This window comes from Natator depressus, chromosome 1 (assembly GCF_965152275.1).
Source record: "Natator depressus isolate rNatDep1 chromosome 1, rNatDep2.hap1, whole genome shotgun sequence".
Taxonomy (NCBI): Eukaryota; Metazoa; Chordata; order Testudines; family Cheloniidae; genus Natator; species Natator depressus.
The window spans coordinates 233,342,190-233,363,389 of NC_134234.1; the positions used below are offsets into that span (position 1 = coordinate 233,342,190).

A 21,200-nucleotide genomic window follows, 5' to 3' on the forward strand; every position below is an offset into this window, starting at 1 on the left:
TATAGTAACAAGGTCAGCAAGTCTCCATCTGACTGCTTATGCAATCAGCTAGGAAGGTGTCTACAGCAAGAGAAAAAGAAAAAAAATCACATTGTCAAAAAATACTAGATTCAATTTCACACAATATCTAATCTTTCATTACCAATTATTTTTAAAGCTATATACACCTATAACAAGCAACTGAAAAAATATACACAGTGTTTATGAAAAGGAAGACAAAATACAAACTAGTTTAAGACCAGCAAAATATGAACATGAAGAATAAACTGTTTATATTCTAGTAAATTAAGTAAGATCTTGCTTTTGCCACCTAAACATTCATGGTAACCTATTCTCTGTTAATACCCTCCACTGAGAACCTCGGGTTTGAGCAGAGAATCTGATCTCTTTACTCTGACTTTTCTAGATGTATATAAGAGGATATTTTCAGTGTAATCATGTATAAACAATCAATAGCTAGTAAGTATTTTCATCAGACACTTTTACTTCTCAATAACAAAAAGTTATTGCCGGAGTTATAAACTGTAACTAGGTACACAGAATTCACTCCTCAGAGTAGGAGGGAAATAAGTACTTTCTTCAGTTAATGAAAAAGGAAGTTGGAAGGTTGGTGGGGAGGTGACAAACTTTAGGAATTTATTTTTTCTGGATGATTTTAGCTAATTGTATGTTATGATTATTCAGAATTTGTTTGATCAATAACTTATTCTAACCTGAGCTGCTCAGCACCTCTGAAAGTCAGGCCACTCCTTCAAGTACTTAAATACAGATCTGGGCTACGTCTACATTATGGGCACTACAGCAGCATGACGACACTGCTGCAACTGTGCCACACTAGCACAGTAGCGTAGACACTTTCTACAGCGATGAAAAGGGGTTTTTCCTTTGATGCAGGAAAGGAAGCAGCTGCAGATAGTTCAATGAAAGAATTCTTCCGTCCACCTGCAGCATCTACACTGGGGGTTAAATCATCTGAACTACAGAACTCAGAGGTGTGAAAAATCCACACCCCGGAATGCAGTAGCTATGTCAACCTAACTTTTAAGTGAGACCAGACCTTAGATCAGCAATACTCAGACTGAGGCTCGGGAGCCGCAGGTGGCTCTTCATTGTGTCTCCTGCGGCTCTTTGCAGCACATGATATTAAAACACTGATTTAATTATTAACCACTTTAAGTTATTAACCAATCAGGATTCTTTTACTATGTTATTAACCAACTGCAGAATACCTGGTCAGTCATTTTGCTGTGAGAATTAATTAATTATATATTCTACTTGCCTTACAGTTTCTTCAAATGTAGTGTAACTAAAGTTAGGCATCTAAAGCAGTGATGCTCAGACCTCAGTGGTTCAGGAGCCAAATTTTACTACGTATACAAACAGTAAATGAAACAATGAATTCACACTACTGTGGCTCTTTTGGGTAATACTGATCACTAAGTTGACTCCTAAACCACTGAGGTCTGAGTATCACTGCCTTAGATGCCTAACTTTAGGCCCACTACTTTTGAAGAAACAAAGACAAACAGAATTATGAGACCGTTCAGGAGTCTGATTTCAGAACCTAACAAGATTTGCAACCCATGGAGAAAGTTTTAAGACAAGATACCTATACGTAGCATTTTGTGAAAGTGTTATCAGCTTCGGATAAACTTTTTGGTCACATGGCCTTTGGAGAAGTTCATTATAGGAGTCGATCCTCAATTCAGTTAGATGGGAATTTTTCCTTAAGGTAAAGTCATTCAAACAGCTTTGTTGCATGGAGCAAGAAAGTGCTCATGGCAACTGTCAGTTCTCTTTCTATATAGAACTTAATTTTGAAAGTAAAGTGAAGCAAATTACAAAGTAATAAGAGAGACAGGTATGTAACCAAAGAGTACGAACTGTGAATATTATTTACTTCAAAAGAAAAAGTTACTCATGAAGCCACATGTATAGAAATTAAAGAGCTACAGGATGTCAGCACGCTGAAGAGAACGGCAACAGAACAATACTTTGTGGGAAGTCCTGTAAGGAAGAATTTCTCAAGCAATGTCAAGAGGGGGGAAAAAAAAAGTAAATATTCTACACATTGTCTATGAAACATTAGACAAAATGGCATATTAACTAAAATTATCCAAGCAACACATATACACAAGACACCTGGTAAAAAAAGGAAGAGTATCCGATTTTGAATCATAGAATCTAGAAAAATTAAAAGACCTATTAGGTCATCTAGTCCATCTCCCAGTGAGTACTGTTCCTTACTGTCCATACCTGGTTTCTCCCTGATTAATCTGCATCAGATTCTTTTACTTCAGATTTATTAAATTGCATTTGTCCAAGATAATCTCATTTTAGCATCTTCCACTCACTTAATCTCTCTAGGTCACTCTGCATGATGTGTTTGTAACTCCTACCACCACCTACAACTTTACAGATTTTTCCATTTCCTTCCCCATTACATACAGAGTATGTATTCTTTACAGAGTAGCTGTAGAAAAATTCAGCAATATATTCATATTATAGCTGTGTAAATCTCAAAGGATGTAGATAACTTGATGCTGGCGAAGAGCTCTGTCATAGCTTTAACTGAGGAAGCCCTGACTCGACTCTTATGACTCAATCATGTTCAATCAAATATAAATAAGAAGTGCATAGCGCCAATTTAGAATAGTTTTTTTGGACACAAGAATCAATACTTTCCAATTTGGATACTTAAAGTCAGCCACCTAAATCATATTTTGACTTCAAATGAGCTGTAGGGCTCAGCATCTCTTAAAGTGCAGTTATTTATTTTGAGATGCCTAGCTTTTGTCATGAAAGTTTTGGCAAGATCCAGAAGCTCCTGTTAAGTCTTCATTGGATGAAAGTGCTTCATATGCAAATTAAACACACAACATAGCAGAAAGAAAACATTGGTTTTGATTTGCAGCTGATCAAGTCCTTTAGTTTACACCACATTTTCATACTGGACCGTGGAGCCATCAGTACTTTCAGACCAAATGCTGAAAACATGATAATTCTTTTTAGTTTTGAACTGAACTCGTTTAGCTGAACTCGTTCTTCAAACCAGAAATAATGGAGATTGTTATTCAGAGTGATTTCCTTTGATTTTTCAACCTTTATTTTTATGTGTAAAAAGTGATCAGTTGTCATTTCAATAAATGTATTTAAACTTAGTAAGGTTTTATAGATCACTTCATAAAACTGGTTTCTTTTTTCCCCACCCAATATCTACATATAACAGGTTAATTTTTGTATCAGAAAAATCTTTCCCCAACAGCCCCTCTGCACAACAATTCTTATTGCAGCCTCACTGCCTGGCAAATATATCCTAGGCTTCTCTGAGTTTCATTGGAAAGGGATCTCCAATATGCAGCTGGGAGCATGGAGAGATGACACGGCGGAAGGAAAAGGGGAAAATAAGATAATACTGTCAATGGAGGTAAAAAAAATCAGTACAACTCATACACTTACGTAATGAACGTCGTCTTTTGTTCTTTAACTTCCTTCTTTTATTCATTCCAGCTTTAGAAGGAGATTCCTCTTTGGCCTTTGGCTGGCTGGCAACTTTTGAAGAGTTCTGCTGGCTGAAGTGCGTGGGCACATGACGAGCCAGCCCTCCCTGAGATGCAAAACTGGCATTGCACCCACCAACCACACACTAAAGGGAAACAAAATGACAAGAGAATATTGGGGACTATTTGTGGCATTCATTCAAATGGCAGATAGTCTGCACAGAATTGATTTGTTATAGTTTAGTTTTTTTAGTTTACCTTTTGTTACTTGAATTCCAACAAATTAGAAGCAATCGATTCAAGTTCTCAAAGTGCATGAAATTCTATCCAAGAACAGAAAAACTGATACAAATTCCCATCCTAACTTGTGTCACATATTTTTCCAGTGAAACAGATTACTGTACAGAATAAAAAAAGTTCTCTCAAAGCTCAGAGAAAAACCTTAGACACTGCACCTACAGCTCTTGTTGCAAGAAGCAGATCCATACACACTCATCCTCAATTACATTTCCCCTTTCAATTCAAACTTACCCCTTTTTCAAAACCCTCCATTCATGAACTAGCTCTACTCTGCAATTATTTTACAACCTTATTTACCTATCAAATATAATGTTCTCTTACATCTACCTCTTCTGCCCTTCCTTGTGACAATTCATAGTTTGAGACTGTTTTTAAAAAGTACTTTTTGAGCTTAACACTTACTGTGAAGTACTATACTATTAATAAAGGATGCTTATTTTTTAAAGATACTGTAATACATATCTTACAAATTTTAAGTACCTCAGTTATTTTGGCCTGGTAAGGTTACTTTAGCAAATTTTTTGAGAAAATGCATAATCAAAAGATAATGACGGAAAACAAAACAGAAAAACAAGACGAGACCAAGAAATCTCCTGGTCATAAACAAAAGAATTATGGATATAGTCAGTGTTCTCATATCTGGTTATATGAAACAATTAGACAAATGGTAAATCATAAAACAATGTTTCAACACATAAAATTCAATATTTGTCTTAATTTTAATTACTTTTAGTTCATTGATAAAATATTTTAATTTCACTTTGATTAGGAGCTGGGGAGGGAAACCTTCCCTCCAGGGCCACACACTTGAAAATGGAAGTAGGGGAAAAAAGATTCTGACGCTCCGTCTGGGATAAGAATGGATGTGAGAGAGAATGTAATATTAATTTTTTCAGCTCCCATTCCAAGCAACAGTGATAGTTAACTGTACTAGTAGCTGAAAGGAACTAAAATATCACTGCCCCAAAATGAAACAATGTGCTCTTATTTCTCTCTCCCTTGCTACTATCACTTTGTTGTTTTGAGTTTGGGCTGCATCCTCTTATTTCCCATCTCACTTATGAAAACTCCCTTGATAGTCAGGCACTGCAGCGGTTGGAGGAATGGGGGAGGCTGTAACTCTGCACGTAATGACAGCCATGTGCAGACCAAGAAATAAAACCACAAACCTCTTCCTCACATACCCTGACCTTGCAAATCGGGCTGAATGAAGGGAGGAGATGGGGCTACCACTTAGCATAATCTGCTCCCTCATTCCTAACTGAGCCATTCTGAGCTATGGAATAGAGAATGCAGGCCATGATCACACAATGGGCAACTCTATTCTGGGAAGCAGTGACTCTGAAAAAGATTTGGGTAATCAGCTGAACATGAGCTCCCAATGTTATGCTGTGGCCAAAAGAGCTAACATGATCCTGGGATGGATAAATAAGGGAATTTTGAGTAGGAAAGGAAATTTTATTTCTCTATTTGGTACTGCTATGACTGCTACTGGAATACTGTGCCTACTTCTGGTGCTCACAATTCAAGAAGGATGTTGATAATTTGGAGAGGGTTCTCAGAAGATCCACAAGAATGATTAAAGGATTAGAAAACATGCCTCCCAGTGACAGACTCAAGGAGCTCAATCTATTTATTTTAACAAAGAGAAGGTTGAGGGGTGACTTGATTACAATCTGTAAGTATCTAAATTGGGAACAAATACCTAATACTGGGCAATTCAAGTGCATCTGTGGACAAATTAAACACAGTGGTCCAGGAGCCTAGTATCATTTACACAACTGTAAAGCCGGAGTAACACCAACGTGACTTCAATTACTCTGAATTCATAGTGATGTGAATTAAGAATCTGAGCTTAGTCATGTAAAAAAAACCCAACAAACTTGTGCCAGCGGAAGTAAGTTGTTTTCATCCTATCTGAAAGCATAATTTCTAGCAAAAATTGTTTCTTCTGTAGTTCTGAAGTCATTAGAAGCTGGTGACTTCTACATGAACACAAGATGGCTTCATGAAAGGAAACAAAGTCACTAAAATAAAACTTGAGGTTCTCTACTATTTAGCCTTTATTTAAAAAAATAGTTTTTAGGTGACAAAAAAATAGTTTTTAGGTGACACTTGAAGTTGTGTTACACAGCCTTCTTAACTTTCACTTAGAAATCTTCCTAGCTCCATTAGCTCTGACAAGATTGGAGCAAAGCAGAAAACCTGACCCAAAGTAGAACCACACTCCTTGCAAAATTTAAAGCCACACTCTTGGCAATGTGTGCTAGAGCTCAGAAAATAGTCCCAGAAAAAAAATGGAATATTATAAGCATGACAATATTACAAACTTATTAAATGAAAGTGAAACAGTAATACATTCTACAAATATGCCAGGTAAATGTGTACCAGACATGTTTCTGGAAGGCAGGTTCATAAGACACAGTGGTGTTTCTAGTCTGTTTGGGTGGATTACACAGTTAGTCAAAACTTGCTAGTTCTCCAACCACACACAAGATATTCAAGAGCTTCACCACAAAAATCAGCACTTGCTCTATCCAAAACTGAGTTCTTTTCCAGGTCATAACTGACACAGCATACTTACATACTCGAGTAGGTGCAGTTTACATCTAAAAAGCACCCAAAAATTTATAAGTTAAGCAATTGAGCCTGTAACCAAGATACAAAAAAGTATTTTTTATAAGGACCATTTGTTTTACTTTGTCTTCATGTGCAACATAGTTTGACAACAGTTGATTATATTATTACAGCTAATTAAAAGAATATAGTATACCACAGATGCTACAGAACACTTTGTAGTCAAGAAGAAATAGAAGAGAAAAATGTCTTACCTGTTCTTTTCTTTTTTTCTCTAAAATAATATATCCAGCAATCCGTTACTAATGGGTTATGTCTCTTCCTCTCCAAAGATATAGGAGCAGTTCAGGCTGTCATTTCAGGATCTCTGGACTTTAAATCCCATCCAATCAGCTTCCCACCAAATACTTATACAGCTTTAGAAGACCTCTGATAAATCAAACTCAACTATTATGCATAACTTTAAACCTCCCTCTTTCAGAAACTCAGATCTAAGGTTTTTTTGGTTTTGTTTGTTAATACCATAGGGTGGGTCCGGATTGGTGGATATGTTACTTCAAGAGAAAATAAGTTAACATGTAAGAAGTTTAATTTCTCCAGTGTACCCATACCCACCATTACTAATGGGCAGTAATGAACATTGAATTTAATTTACAGAATAGGTAGGGACAAGCAAGAAATAGGTAGTAAAGAAGTAAAACAAAAGATCTGCTATAATCTTTTAAATATAAATGCTATTTTGGAATTATAGCTTGTGCTATATAAGAAAGGATGTATCTATACAAACTCTCAGTGCCAACTTGCATTTTGAAAAGTTTTAACTAGACATTCTACCATAGATTTCTCTTAAGAAATCTGCACTCTTTCTGACCATACAGTTGTTTTCATTAATATGTTAAACAATGGTTTTCCCCTCGGTGACACTTGTAAATATTCCAGCACCTGATCCACTAAAATTATAGCTTTAAAAGCTTTCACTATGCCATTTGTTTTTGGTTAAAATCTGCACTTTTTATCCTTTATAATAACGCCAACTTAACAGCTAAAATAACTTCACAAATTCAATCTTATCTCAAACATTCAGGTCCTGTTCCTTCTTTCAGAACTTCCCAATTTACTGCTGACTAACAAGATGTGTTCCCCTCTAATATCTAGCAGCACGTGGATGGGAGTATAACATTTAGCAGTTAACCATTCCAATTATATTGAAATATGTAAAATATACTTTTTAATATTCCCCTACAGATTCACAGAATACCCTATGTCAAGAATAAAAAAAAGTTCTCTCTTCGCAAACTAGAGCTTTTATTTTAGCCAGACCTTACTTTCTATGGTCAGGTTTTAAAGACAAAACTTTTTTTCTCCAAATTTAAAAATCTAAACTTAATTCAGTCATTGTATTTATTTTGAGAGGACATTATTAAATCCTAAAATAATTCTAAGTGCCACAATGCCTATGCTGCTTGGGTGGGATTTTTAGAAGCATTCAGCCCTGGCCTAAATTCTGACTCCAAGGGTGAACAGTTAGTCTAAAGCTGAGCACTTCTGAAAATCCAACCCTTGGGTATTGACATACCTCAGTTCTGGAAGATGAAAACATGGAACACTACCTACAGGTTTTAGGAAGTAAAGAGCAGATATACTGGGTCAACATTTACATTTGATGGGACTCTAACAAATAAAGAAGAGACTCTTAATGGTCTGAAAAAAAGTTATGTTGCCTTTGTATTTCTATTAGATTCAAAGAAATGATGTCTCTTTTTGACAGTAACAAATGTGAAATTTTGCAAATAAATCCAATCTTGATGTTTCAAACATTTGTCATCTGCATAAATCCTACAGATCTGAACACTGTTATTGCTCAATTATCAGTCTGCTTAGGCAATCTGCCTTAATATTTTATATATCCTTCATGTGCAAGAGAGATGTAAGAAACTCACAATACACCCACTGGAATCATTTTATCTGGGAAGAAACAGTTATAATGTCCTCAATATGGAATCTTGCATACAGGGATATTTCTATCCAGGGTTATAATTTCCAAGATTAAATCTCACTGAATCCTTTCTAAGTCAATAATTAATTGTTGCATCTTGCCTTGAACTTATCACTTCTCCCAAGCATATGACTCCTTTCAGCAAGAGTCAAATTCCTGTTGACTTTGTTGAGGAAACTGTTTAAGAGTGTTTAGTACATCTAACAGCTTAACCAGGTCAACTTCCTTTCTCTGTTTGCTTTATCAGGATATGGCATAAAAAGGGACACTGCAAGTCAGTCTCATAAGCACTATAATCCACTTTGTGGAATGATCAGGCTGGCTGAGATCATTAAAAGTTCAATATTAATCGTGTCTGTGATAAGCAAACAACAGGACAGTCTAAGGAAGTATAAGGCAGACAGTCTCTCTTCTGGAAGAGGTAATCAGTTATATGCAATTATAGCTCTCTGAAGAGAAGTACTGCAACAAATTACCACCCTTGGTTCCATGTGTGTGTGGACTACCACAGCCCAAAAGATCTAAGTCACTTGACTCAAGGAATCATCTCATACTACTCATGATGTAGCTAGGCTGGCCATAGTCTTCCATCAGTTCCTTCTTAAGGGAGCAAAAACACTTTCATAACCATAATCAATTAAAAGAGAAATACCCATCATTAACATAATCCTCAACTCTGTGGGGAAAGTGGTGTACTAATAAGAATTCATTCAAACATACAGTGTATCTTCGGGGAACAACATGTAAGCTAGACACCCAACTCTATACCCACAGCCCTGAGCAGGACTGTACTTAGGTAACTAGCCCATGCCATCGTGGCTACATTGCTATTGTTAATAGCTAGCTCCATCAAAGCTAGCTTGAGTATACCGATAGGCGCTGCAGTCATGCCACCCTATTGCAGTGCAGACAAACCTTCAGTGGTTGGCATGAGGGTTTACATACTTCTTAAAAATATATATTTTAATCCTATTTAATGTAATGGTGCACACTCTCATTAACCACATAAATGCTGAAGTCTTTTCTAATCCAGCACATCTGAATGCCTCAGCGGTATCTATCACAATAAATTCCAGACTAGTTTTTTTAAGAGTGATTCATACATCTTCCCCCCCCCCACACACACACACCCTTTTAAGCTTATCCTTCAATTTAATAAACACATCTTTTTCTTGTACTAAAAGAAAGGGTGCACAGGAGTACCCACTTTACCTTCTTTACAGTTTATTAGTCTCCTCTCTAAACAGTCATTTCATCCTCTCCACATAAGAAATCTTTCTAATCAATAGTAGCTCTTCTCCCCTTTTTTACTCTACCCTTTTTGAAACAGACTGACCAGAATTGAACAGTTTTCCAGACAAATCTGTACCACTGATGTATATACTGTTATAGTTTCATTACCATTTTCTTTCCCATCCTTTATAAATCCTAACACTATTTGCCTTTTTTTTTTTTTTTTTTTTTTGAGCACTGCTTCACAAGGAATAGAGATTTTCATTGAGCTGTCCACAATGGATGTTTACACTGCATTGTACACACAGGTCTGTGGGACCTAGAATTATGGACTCGGTTCCAAGCCTGCACACTTGAGTGTGTACACTGCATTGTAAACCTGGGTTTACAATTGCTGGACCCAAGTCTCAGTTGTGCTAATGCATCCATACTGTACTACACAGACCTTCTGACTTGGCTCTGCAGCTGGAACTGAGTCCACACTGCAAAATGACATGGGACATGAACCCAAGATACACCAGGACTTAGCTCTGACCAACCAGAAGCACTAGGAGGATTCTGAGTGCTTGCTTACCCTGAGTCATACCCGTGTGTGTGGACAGATGAGGGTGGGCTCAAACCTGAGACACAGCCCAGGCTTAGCATGCAGTGTATACATACTCAATACATCCATTTCTTTTTCCTGACAAGTCTATAGCTAATTTAGAACCTAATAATGTGTATGAGCAGTTCAAACTATTCCTTCCAGTATGCATTATCTTACATTTGTCAACAAGACATATGGCTTAACTCTGATCTGCTCCTCTGAAGTTCCTCAATCTTCTATTTAATCTTTTGCCAAGTTGAGAACTATTTTTTCCAGTTCCTTGTTTTCTTCTAGCCAGTTTCTAATCCAAGATAAAACTTTGCCTCTTACTCCATATTAGTTTACAAAGCAACTAAGTTTAAGGATTTTTGAAAATCCAAACCATTTATATCTACCAGTTTTTTTAATTGCTGTTTTATAGATTATTAAAAGTAATTGAATGTGACTGCAGGCACAATTTTCTTTTGTAAAAGCCCTGGTAGTTGGTTCCTATCACACACGTTTTAGAATTCTCTGATTTTTTTCAACCAGTTTTCCTGGACTTGAAGAAAAGCTCCAAGGTCTAATTCCTAGTATCAACCCTAATGCCTTTTATAAAGATAGGCACAACACTAACTACCCTTCCAGTCCTGCTATAGGAGCCCATGCGATTTTAATTAGACTACATTTTTGTTTGCAACTCAGCCACTACATTCTTGGATGTGTACCATGTCTTTTTAAACTGCAGTATTTTATTTGTTCCAGCAAGTCTTCTTGCCATCTCAGTCTGACAGTGCCTCATCTTTATTAGCTAAAGATGTGAAGGTCCAGTGTAAGACTCCTTCCACCCCATACAGTATCTTCTGTAGTGAAGACTGATACAAAAATCAGTTAGCATCTCCACAATTATCATTCATCCTTATGAGATGCCTTCAGAAAACTAAAAGGATTTGAATCAGGACTCTCAGAGACACATCACCTTAATTTCCATCACAACAGTACTTAGCTCTTGAACTGTAAGACCCATGCCAACAAGTAGAGAGAGTTTAAGCTGGGATGTACAGAAGTGCCCAAGTTCTGTGATAAAATATGGCCAAAGTCTCATGCTGATGGGATTAGCCACTACTATCATTAACGGGATTGAGACGCACGTGAAACCAAAGCATTGGGGGAGGGGGTCGTAGAATTACTCAATCTCTTGAGTTTGATCAGAACTTTTGCTATGACAAGAGTCTGTGGAAATGCATTTCTTCCCAGTGCCTTCTATAGAACATTGGTAACTCAATCTTCTGGAATGTACCTAATAGATCTCTCTGGTGCCACCCAAAAAAGCTCTCATTCACTAACTATCCTTAACCCTTAATTTTGGTAGGTCCATTACCCATTTATTAAGCACATCTGCAATCTTGTTTTCCTTTTGTGCTACGTAAATGGCAACTAGGAATGTCCTGTGGGGGACAGCCCAATCTCACGTGTGAAAGGCTTCCTAATAAAGGAAGTGAGATTCTTTTTTAGCACTTATACGAAACACAGTGGCTCAAATGTCAGTTCTCTGAAAGTCCACTGTGCTTTCAAGAAGCCCTCATCTCCATAACATTAATATGAAGCTGCTGCAATACCTGAAGAGACCAAGTACTTGAACTGTGCAGTCTCTCTGCATGGGTTCACAATCCCACTGGAGTAACTGGAGATTAGGAGAAGTCCATGCCTAACTGCAGTTTGACCCTTGATCTGCCACCAAGTCAGCAAGGCTGGGAAGTTGTACATTTACTGAATGCCATATAAGGCTCTGTGGCCACATGAATGGTCTTGCAGTATACACATTTGTGTCGTGACTAATCCATACATTGTTTTGGCCTTCAGCAGTGACATTAGTAGCACAGTTCCTGTTGATGCCTACTCTGGCAAATCCTGCCTGCCAAATCCACAATGTTCTGGATCCCATCATGGGGCAAGAAGGCTTTGAGGAGAATCATGTCTGAACCATGTAGGACTTCTATGAACTTCAGTGATCTTTGTGGGGACAAGACAGAATGTTGGGTAATCAATCATGAACACTAGTGGCTAGCACCCAGAGACATTATGAAATTCTCCTTAACCGGGTGAAGTTTGGCTCCTCAGGAATTCATGTAAGGATTGGCTTTCTAGGTATCAGGAAGCCCTCCTTGAAATTACAACACTTCCCACCTTTTACCAGGTATCTCAGGTTTGATGGGATCAGATTTCCTGCAATGTCTCTTGCTGGTATGACAGAACTCAAATGATTCTCAAAGGGGATAATTTGGAGGGATTTCTCTGAAGTAGCTTTTGTAACTGGATATTGCTGAGGATCCTTTGTTTGAGCTGACTGGGGTCATCAGGAACAAAAGGTCCCAGTCAACCTGAAAAGAAGTTTCTGAGAAGCAGATACCGACCAGGGTTAACTATGTGCTAACTTGTAGCAAACACAGGGCTTCGCTGAGAGTAGGAGTTGAGTATGTAAATAGGACTCAGAATATTTTGGCTTCTGCTAGGATGCTGACCAATTTGACTTTGGGAACTCCTGAAATCAGACCCCAGAGTCGGCCTCTTGAAAAAACTTTTTCCTGTTGTACATGAAGGATGATGAATGGATAATATACTTGAAACTGGGGGGTACAAATTCTCTTTGGCCTTAGTGAGACTAGACACTACCTTTCATCAAAGAGGTTTTCGTGTGATATGGCAGATCTTTGAGCCTTTAATTAATACTATATGAAGGCCAGATAATCACAGCCATGTGTCTGTATCATCAATGCTACCTATCCTCTCTGCCATACAACAGGCAAAGGATGACTGCACCTCATCTCCGAATGCACTCCCTCACTAATCATGTTCTTGAAGGACAGAAGGTGGAAACACTCTTCCATTGCTCAAAATGGCATTTTCCAAATGAAAGACAAGTGGTTACCAGTGTAAGCCATTAACACTGCAGTCCAGAAAACCTTAATAAAGAGCATCCAGCACATTAGGTCAGAGGTGGGCACCCATACTGTTAGTTCAACCAGTCTTGGCACTGGCCATAGCATATTCTCCATCCGGTCAAGTACAGACAGTAAAGACTCTGCCCCCATACATATGTGTATATATGGGAACAGTCTACTCCCCAATACCTGGAAATCATGGCACATGGGTGCTTTGATTACTTCAGTATGATTTCTGATGCTTACATTTGGTGCTAGAGTCTCTGAAAGGAACCAAAAAAAAAAGAGGGCAGTAAGCTCCACTGGAGATGCAAACTTCCCCCCTTGTCAAAGCTACCACAGGAGGTGTTTAAAAAAAAAATCACTAGAGTTTAAGAAAAATACACCAGACATGCAAAGAATTAGAGGATAATAGGATGAAATGCTGAAATTACTCAGACAGAGCCATGATGTGCGCTACTGACCAATAGTTATAGTCTTTAGAGAGTTCTTTCATCAACCTTAGCCAGAAAGTATTGGGAACCGGTTAGCAATATCAGTACATGTAACATAAGATGCCTTCATCGAAGACAAACTGCTTGGACGTTTAGATGTATGAGTTCTCACCAGGCCTATATGCAAATGCATTAACCTAAAAGCTGAAGTCCATTGGGGCTGGGATCTTTATAGAAGCTTCTGTCTTTTGCTAGGTAACTAACTATGACAACTACAACTGAAGATGAAGTAATTCATCATCATTTGTTGGGTGTACTTTCCTATAAAGACTACATTTTCAAAGGCAAATGTCTCTAAAATTGGATTATCTTTTACCTAATCTTTCATGGGCTACGATTCCATGATTTATAGTAATGTCTTGGTTGAATGTCTATGGCTTTCAATTGCTTGTTTATACCATACTAAAACGTTGACAGGAACAATCTTGATGGCCTGGGCAGATTGATGATAAAAAAATGTATCTGACATCTCTAACTGCTACATATGGACAATTAGGACAGGCCTATCTAGTCAGGATTAGGCCCAATACAAGTTTGCATGCCACCAGAAAGCTACAGGAAGAGATGATCTTTCAGAACAATCACCACCACTTGCTTCCATTTATGACGCAGAAAATACCCATTTTAAATCTCAAAGTGAGGTGGAATTAAAGGAAAAGTTTCATCTGATACAATAACTTTCAAAATTGTTTCCAGGACTAGCAGCCAGAGCTGGATCAGTTACTGGAATAATCATATCTGGAGGTGTTAAGGATCTCTGACCCATCTGTTGAGCTTCTAAAAATAGGAGCCATCACCTCCATGCCAATTTAATTCCCTTAAACAAGCTTGAGGGCTGGTAGTGAATTGCCCTTTGTCATTCATCCTCTCAGTTAGAAATCCTCAGATTATGTTATGCAGTTTGCGATGAAAAGCAACACTTTAGTTTTCATACAAGGTTGGAGAGATGGATTGCATTTTTTCATCTCAGACTTTGACCGTAGCGTCTCTTTTTCTGCCATGACGCAAACATGAGCTCTGCAGAGAAATAACGTCTGGCAGAGGTCATTATAACAAAAAAATTCTATTTGAGAAATATAAATGCCTTGAAAAAGAAAACGGAATAGAGTAGCCAGGAAAAAAATAGTACTATTTTTTAGAGAGAAAAAAATACTACCTAGGTCAGTTATCAAAGAGGAAGAAAAGCCCAAATTGATGTTCCATCAAAATGATGAACCCTGCATGGAGGGAGAACTTCAGACTGGAAATAGTGTGGGTGGGACTTACCATCAAGTGATCCAGGATTGACAGCTATGAACTGCCCCACTGTATCCATAAGAGGATGAAGCAACCCATTAATAACGGATAGGTGGATATGGGAATGATAAACACTACTATACCTAGAATCACAGGTACAGATTAGGGGGGGAGAAAGAGAGAGAGAGAAAGTTAGAAAATGCTATGCAAGAAATATAGTCTGCTATATGGACCTCTATTCCTGACTCACATTTCCTTACTACATTAAGAAGAAATATGTTGATCATAAATATCGCTCACTGGGTTTCAACTAAATTTTGTTTGCAAAAATGGCTGTCATCTAGATGCAGGATTCACATGCTTTTTTATTCCCCAAGAGTGGAAGTTTAAAACATAAGAGTCATGCGTCCACCTGTTTTCAGCATAAACAGTAGGTTAAACTGGAAGCTGAGCTTCAGGAAAGACAGTTAAATTTAAGACTCCCATACCACTTCAGATAAAGGCATTGGGAATAAATGTATAATCTCTGTGGGACAGGGACTGTGTCTTCATCTGTGTTCATACAGTGATGGAACCTTCATGTGCTATAATAATATAAATGATGAACGAAGTGCAATTGGCCAAAGTTTGTCTCTCTTGATACTTCTAGAAAATCCTCCTGTGTTAAAAATGTAGCCCAGACATAAAAAGTAAAATTGTTTAACATTTTCAACATACAAAACATGATGTCTTATAAAAACAGCTTACCTTGAAAGGTTTGTCCCCACTGTGTGTCAGCATATGCCTCTGTAACCAACTTTGACTTGTTGAAGGCGTATTATATACTTTGCAACCTTTCCACAAGCAAACAAATACCTAATAAAGGAAAAATAGGTCATTAATTCTTATAGAAGTCTAAAAACACTATTTGATTAGGTTATGAATACAAAACATGCTGGTTCAAAGGACACACAAAAAGTGTTTAGGCCCTGAACAAATATATCAGAATTATTTGCTTTCTCATAACAGCTTGCCCAGAATTTTGGGAAAGAAATAAGGCCCACAGGCATTCATAACGGCAGTTCTCTGGAACAAAATTTTGGTGCCCAAGTGCTTCCCCCCATAAGTAAGTTCAGGAGCTACACCATGAACCCTAGAGATATCTTCCAAATATTGAAATCCTCTAATGATTAATATCTATACTAAGAAAGGAAAAGAAAGCGCCAAACTGACTAATCACCCTTACATTCTTCTCGTAAGAGAAAGGGACAAAATGGTTTAGTCTCATATAAAAGCAACAATCCATTTCTTCTATATGAGGGAATCAAGTTAAAACTTTGTTTCAAGGTACTAAAAAGTATTTAAATAACTGTTCAACATTAGTGAATTTTTGGAGGCTCCAAACTAAACCACATATTCACATTATTCCCATCACAGCATATATCCAGACATTTACTGTAGGATGAAAAAGATGTCCTTGCCCAGTATGATTTTTAACCCCTACCATAGGTAACTGGGTTTTTCTATGGGATTTATCACCATGGAATCTAACTGCTTCTGGATGATGGAGGAAAAGGAATTTACTTCTAGATATACATATGAATTAACACTCCTTCTAAGGTGCCATTATTTCTGTGTCCATTTCTTTCCTTCCATAAAACTCAAACTTCTACTTTCCTGAGTTCTCTCTCCACATCCTCACAGGGTTCAAAATGCTGATGACAAAACAACAGCAGCAAAAAACCCTCGAACATAAGCTTTAACTAGGCTTTTATTATTCATCATATTCCAAAGATTAACTGATGCCATACGCAGCTACATTCAAGTAATTTTAAAAAGCATGTTTTAAATACATATTCACTTTCAAAAGACGGAACTGCTGAATTTGAGGTTATTGTCTTTAATCATTATGTCTGGAGACCCTAAGTATGGCTTTCAAACAAACATGTATATACCATCAACTTGAAATAATTTTCTGTAATTTTTTGATCACTTTCCCCTGCACACACAGTTCTATTTAGCTTACTACAAAAAAAAAAAAAACATCTCAGTTCTCTGGTCTTCGGAGCAGAAACCTAAGCAGATGAAAAAGTAAAAGCTGTGCACTAAAGGGACACCTTCATATTTTGGCAATTTAAAAAGAGTAAAAAGTTATTTTATATATACATCCACCCCCGATCTCCCAGGCCAATTTTTGTGATTTTACATGTTTTCTGCTTTCCTATTCTATCCAAACATATTAATTGCAAAATGATTAAGTAAAAAATCATCATACAGAAGGGTCTTTAAATTGATAGCATCTCTTTTAATTAATTTTCCAAGGTATTTTCTAATTTCATGTCCATGGGTAAAAAGAAAATGATCACTTTGTTGGCAGCTTTGATGGAGCAGGGAGCACTGACATGAGGGGCTGGGGGGAACGAGGAGGAGAGATGAGATCTCAACCAAGAGCAACTACAACTGTATTCCATGTGCTGCTGCTTCCCTCTCTCCTTTTCCTTTATAGGGGGGGGGAGGTGGCTGCTTCCTTTTCCCCTTCACCCTCCCCCTCGTGCTGCGGGGGAGGGGGAAGAGGAGGAAAGGGTATTGCATGCTGCATTCTGGCTCCAGAGCTTGTCCCACTCACCACTGTTACCCGTGGATGGTGAGGGTGGCAATGGGATAGGGTGACTGGCTCCTTCCTGGAGGAGGAAGAAGGCTGCAATGGTTTGCTGCATAGGCGAACAACCATTTTCAGCTCCCTGTTTCAGCCCTACCCTTAAACTAGTATGTTGGATCTCCTTTGATGGCAGGGGCTGATCATCATTTGGGGATCCGGAAGGGATTTTTACCCAATGGCAAAACTGTGAAACTGCCATATGGGTTTTCACTTGGCATGCTGGACATCTGGTTTTGGGTGTTTCAATTATAATTGTTCCAACTTTGAAAGGTTCCAGTGTGGCTGGTGGGTTTGAAAGCGTTTGACTGAGGTCCATATAACGCAATGGGCTGCATGGGGACTGGTCCTGGACACAGCAGCTCATGATGGGTGGGTATGCCTCTGTCCCGTGTACCTTGTGGCTTTCCTCATGTTCTCTCTCCTACCTCAGGAAAGGGAGTGGGATGGGATTCTGGCTTCCATCAGGGTCCTTTAACGGGCCTGAGATATAGAATGTATAGAATGTTCCTGGAGGTAATATAAACCTGAGGGTGAATGTGAAGGCCATCCTTGTGAATGGCCTTCACATTCACCCTCAGGTTTATGTTACCTCCAGGAACATGTGCCATTTGGGGCCCACACTGGAAAAGTCCTATGAGTAGTTTGGGTATTAGTTCTTAACATATATTTTATATATCTATGCAGCCTCTACATTTAATCATACTATGTTGAATGTGCCTCATTGTTCCCTTGCCTATAATTCTTGTTCTCTACAAGCTACAGTCATTGTGCATAAGTAGGTCTGAAAACTCCACAGTAAAGCCATGAGCTATTCACCTACAGGTGGTGCACATAAACCTACTCTTGTGAAACAAACCTGACAGTCTCGTTCTTACCAAATTAAAGAATTTTAATTTTTAACAAAAAATTCCAAACTACAGCAAGGCACACAAATGGACAAGTGTAGACAGATTGCAATTCAGACACTCAGAGCTTCATGCAACCTTCTCTTTTCTGAAAACAAAAGGATAGTCTATCACAGAGCAGATTTTGTAAACTAAAAACCCCAATACCACCAAATTACACAGAAATATGCAAACATTAAAGAAACATGAAAGCTTCAAAAAAACAAATCCAACTTTAAAAAAGCCTGAAAGAGTGGAGTGTGTGAAAGCTGGCAGAATACTGACGTGGACTAGCAGTTTTATTGCTGTAATCCAGATTCCATGCGTAACGGTTGGTGAACATATGCAGAGATCTTCACATGGCAACTCTGCATATTTTGCGCACGGTAAAATGTCTGAAACTGGCTAACTGCACTGCAATGCCCGCGAATGAATATTACCTAACATCTACCAGGAAGATTAAGTCCTGCTAAGGAATAACATTAACAAGATACAGTCATACCATCAAGTCTCCCTTAGTAACAGACTGATCTAATGAGTTATTATATCCAAAACTGGACAATTCTAAATTCTATAGAAGTTAATGACTTTTAATGCCCTATTTGTAGGGAAGATCCTTGTCAGAACAGGCATGAAGAAACTGAGAAACACTGATCACAGACTAGTTTAAGTAATGATTCTACCTGTCCAAGGAATTTAGGATGAGTGACTGACACCACTCTAGCTGATGCACTTTACATGATATAGAAATTGAATGGGTCTCTAGTATTTATACCTAATCCAAAACCAGTTTACTCTGAAATGACATCACTGACACCAGGTTAATTTTATGGCTTTCAATTTATTTTTTTAAACTATATCGTTTTAAGAAACTCAGACAGATTTCTATGAGAACAAGGAAGGCTTCATGTGTTGATAAGGGAACAGATTAATGCTCTGTAACACAGTGGGCTTCTTAATACTTAACTCGGGAAGTAGCTTCAAATTAACACTAGTATAACGAAGCCAGTAGCTTTCAGAGCAAGTAATATATAAATATATATATATATTTTATAAAATTCCCCAAGTATTAACAAGGCCTAAGACTATGCACTGCCTGAAAATACAAAGCACATCTTGTAGAGACCTGTCACAGAAACTACAAATACTGTTGTAACTAAGAGATCCTGCATTCTCAGGATGAACTGGACCAATGCCAGCCAACACTATTACATAATCAATGCCAAGCCAAAGACATTTTACACTCTTAAAATAGTCAAATGTAGCTTTTCTCTGAGCTGTATGCAGTAATATGTACTCTAGAAACCATTAGAAAACAAGTTCCCAACTATTGGTAATTAAAAGAGATACTAACAGCTTTAGCACCCAAATAACCAGCATCTGTGTGGACAAATTCTTTGAGGTCTTTTCGTGAAGAGCACTATGTAAGCTTGTCTCTTTCAACGACAGAAGTTGGTCCGATAAAAGATATTACCGCACCCACCTGGTCTCCAATATCCTAGGACCAACAGCGCGAACGACCAATCCTTTCCTCGCTTACAAAAAAAGTATCAAAGGAAGCATAACAACAATAAAGAGCTTATGAGGAAGCACAGGGTTCCAAAAATTAACTATTCTGTTTTAAAACCATGTAATTGCAACTCAAATGATAACACTTGGAACCGGAAACAGGGCACGGGGGGAAAAAAAATCCTTATAAAAAAGCTTTTAAATGGATTTTTTAAAAAAATAAATGGCAAGAAAGAGTTGAATGTTAAGTACCCACAATTACCTAAATCAAAACACAACATACATACTTTATCTTCCACTGTATCTGTGACAACTGCCGTTATGGCCAAACTGCTGTGAAAAAAATCCATCACGTATGCAAGTCAACTTAAAATATTAGGGTTTTTTTCTTAATTTGATTTAAAATTTGGAGCTTAGAACTTTTGACTATCAGGTCAGATTTACAAAGGAGTCTAACTTTAGGAATCCATTTTTTTAAAAAGCCCTAAGCAGAATGACTAGTATAAATCATCCAGCACCCATTCCCTTTAGACACTGCATTTCCTAATAGGAGCTATTTTATCTACTCACAGAAATTTGTGATGACATATACTAGCCTGCAACAGTTCCAAATAAAGCTGCAATAGCTGGCATCTAATTTTATCATTCAACAAACATATGCAGGTAAAGGTAGTTATCTGAAAATGCAAAACTGCCTACGTAACTTCATAAAAGTGCTACAAAATAGTAATGCATGGAGAGAGGACAGCAAAGAAGAAATAAAACCAACCCCTCCTCGCTGACCATCTACATGTATGGAGCGAATGTGATCTGCCAAATCCGGGCTGGAGTTGAAGCAAGCATGGCACTGGTCCCAACAACAGTTATAAGCAATACTTTTTGCCGAGGAAGCAGTAACTCCTTGGCCATTCATCATAACTGGAGTTGAACGTCCACTGGAAATTGTGCTGTCTACGTCCATGATAGTGCTGCTTATGCTATAAAGAAAAAAAGAGAATGTTATTCCTTGGTGCATATTAACATGGCAAACACTTGATAATGAACATCTGTCTTTTAGTTTGACTTCTTGTATGTGTAGACTTTATTAAAAATAAAATGTATGTTCTATTGAGTTGTCAAAAACACAATGTATATTCTACTGAAGCTTGCCAAATATGAACTGTGCGCCAGATACTATTAGCATAGATCTCGCATGCCTAATGTTATCTGTCTTCTACAGTTTAACAACATCCAGAATGGTACAGTATGAAAGTAGGTAAGAAAGAGGGAGCAAGGTCTATTAATTTTCTGCGTTGTAAACCAGGACAATATAAATTAAGTTGGGCT

General features: G+C 37.8%; 1 protein-coding gene across 2 annotated transcripts in view; it reads right to left on the reverse strand.

Moving 5' to 3' along the window:
- Positions 1-21,200, reverse strand: part of AEBP2 (AE binding protein 2) — a 90,120-nt gene that overhangs the window by 39,602 nt on the left and 29,318 nt on the right. For both annotated transcript variants that reach the window (XM_074938046.1, XM_074938054.1), the window contains exons 2-4: positions 20,644-20,851; positions 15,591-15,698; positions 3,460-3,646 (exon numbers count right to left, since the gene is read on the reverse strand). In XM_074938046.1, coding sequence (XP_074794147.1) covers positions 3,460-3,646; positions 15,591-15,698; positions 20,644-20,851 — 503 coding nt within the window. The remainder of the gene's footprint in view (positions 1-3,459; positions 3,647-15,590; positions 15,699-20,643; positions 20,852-21,200) is intronic.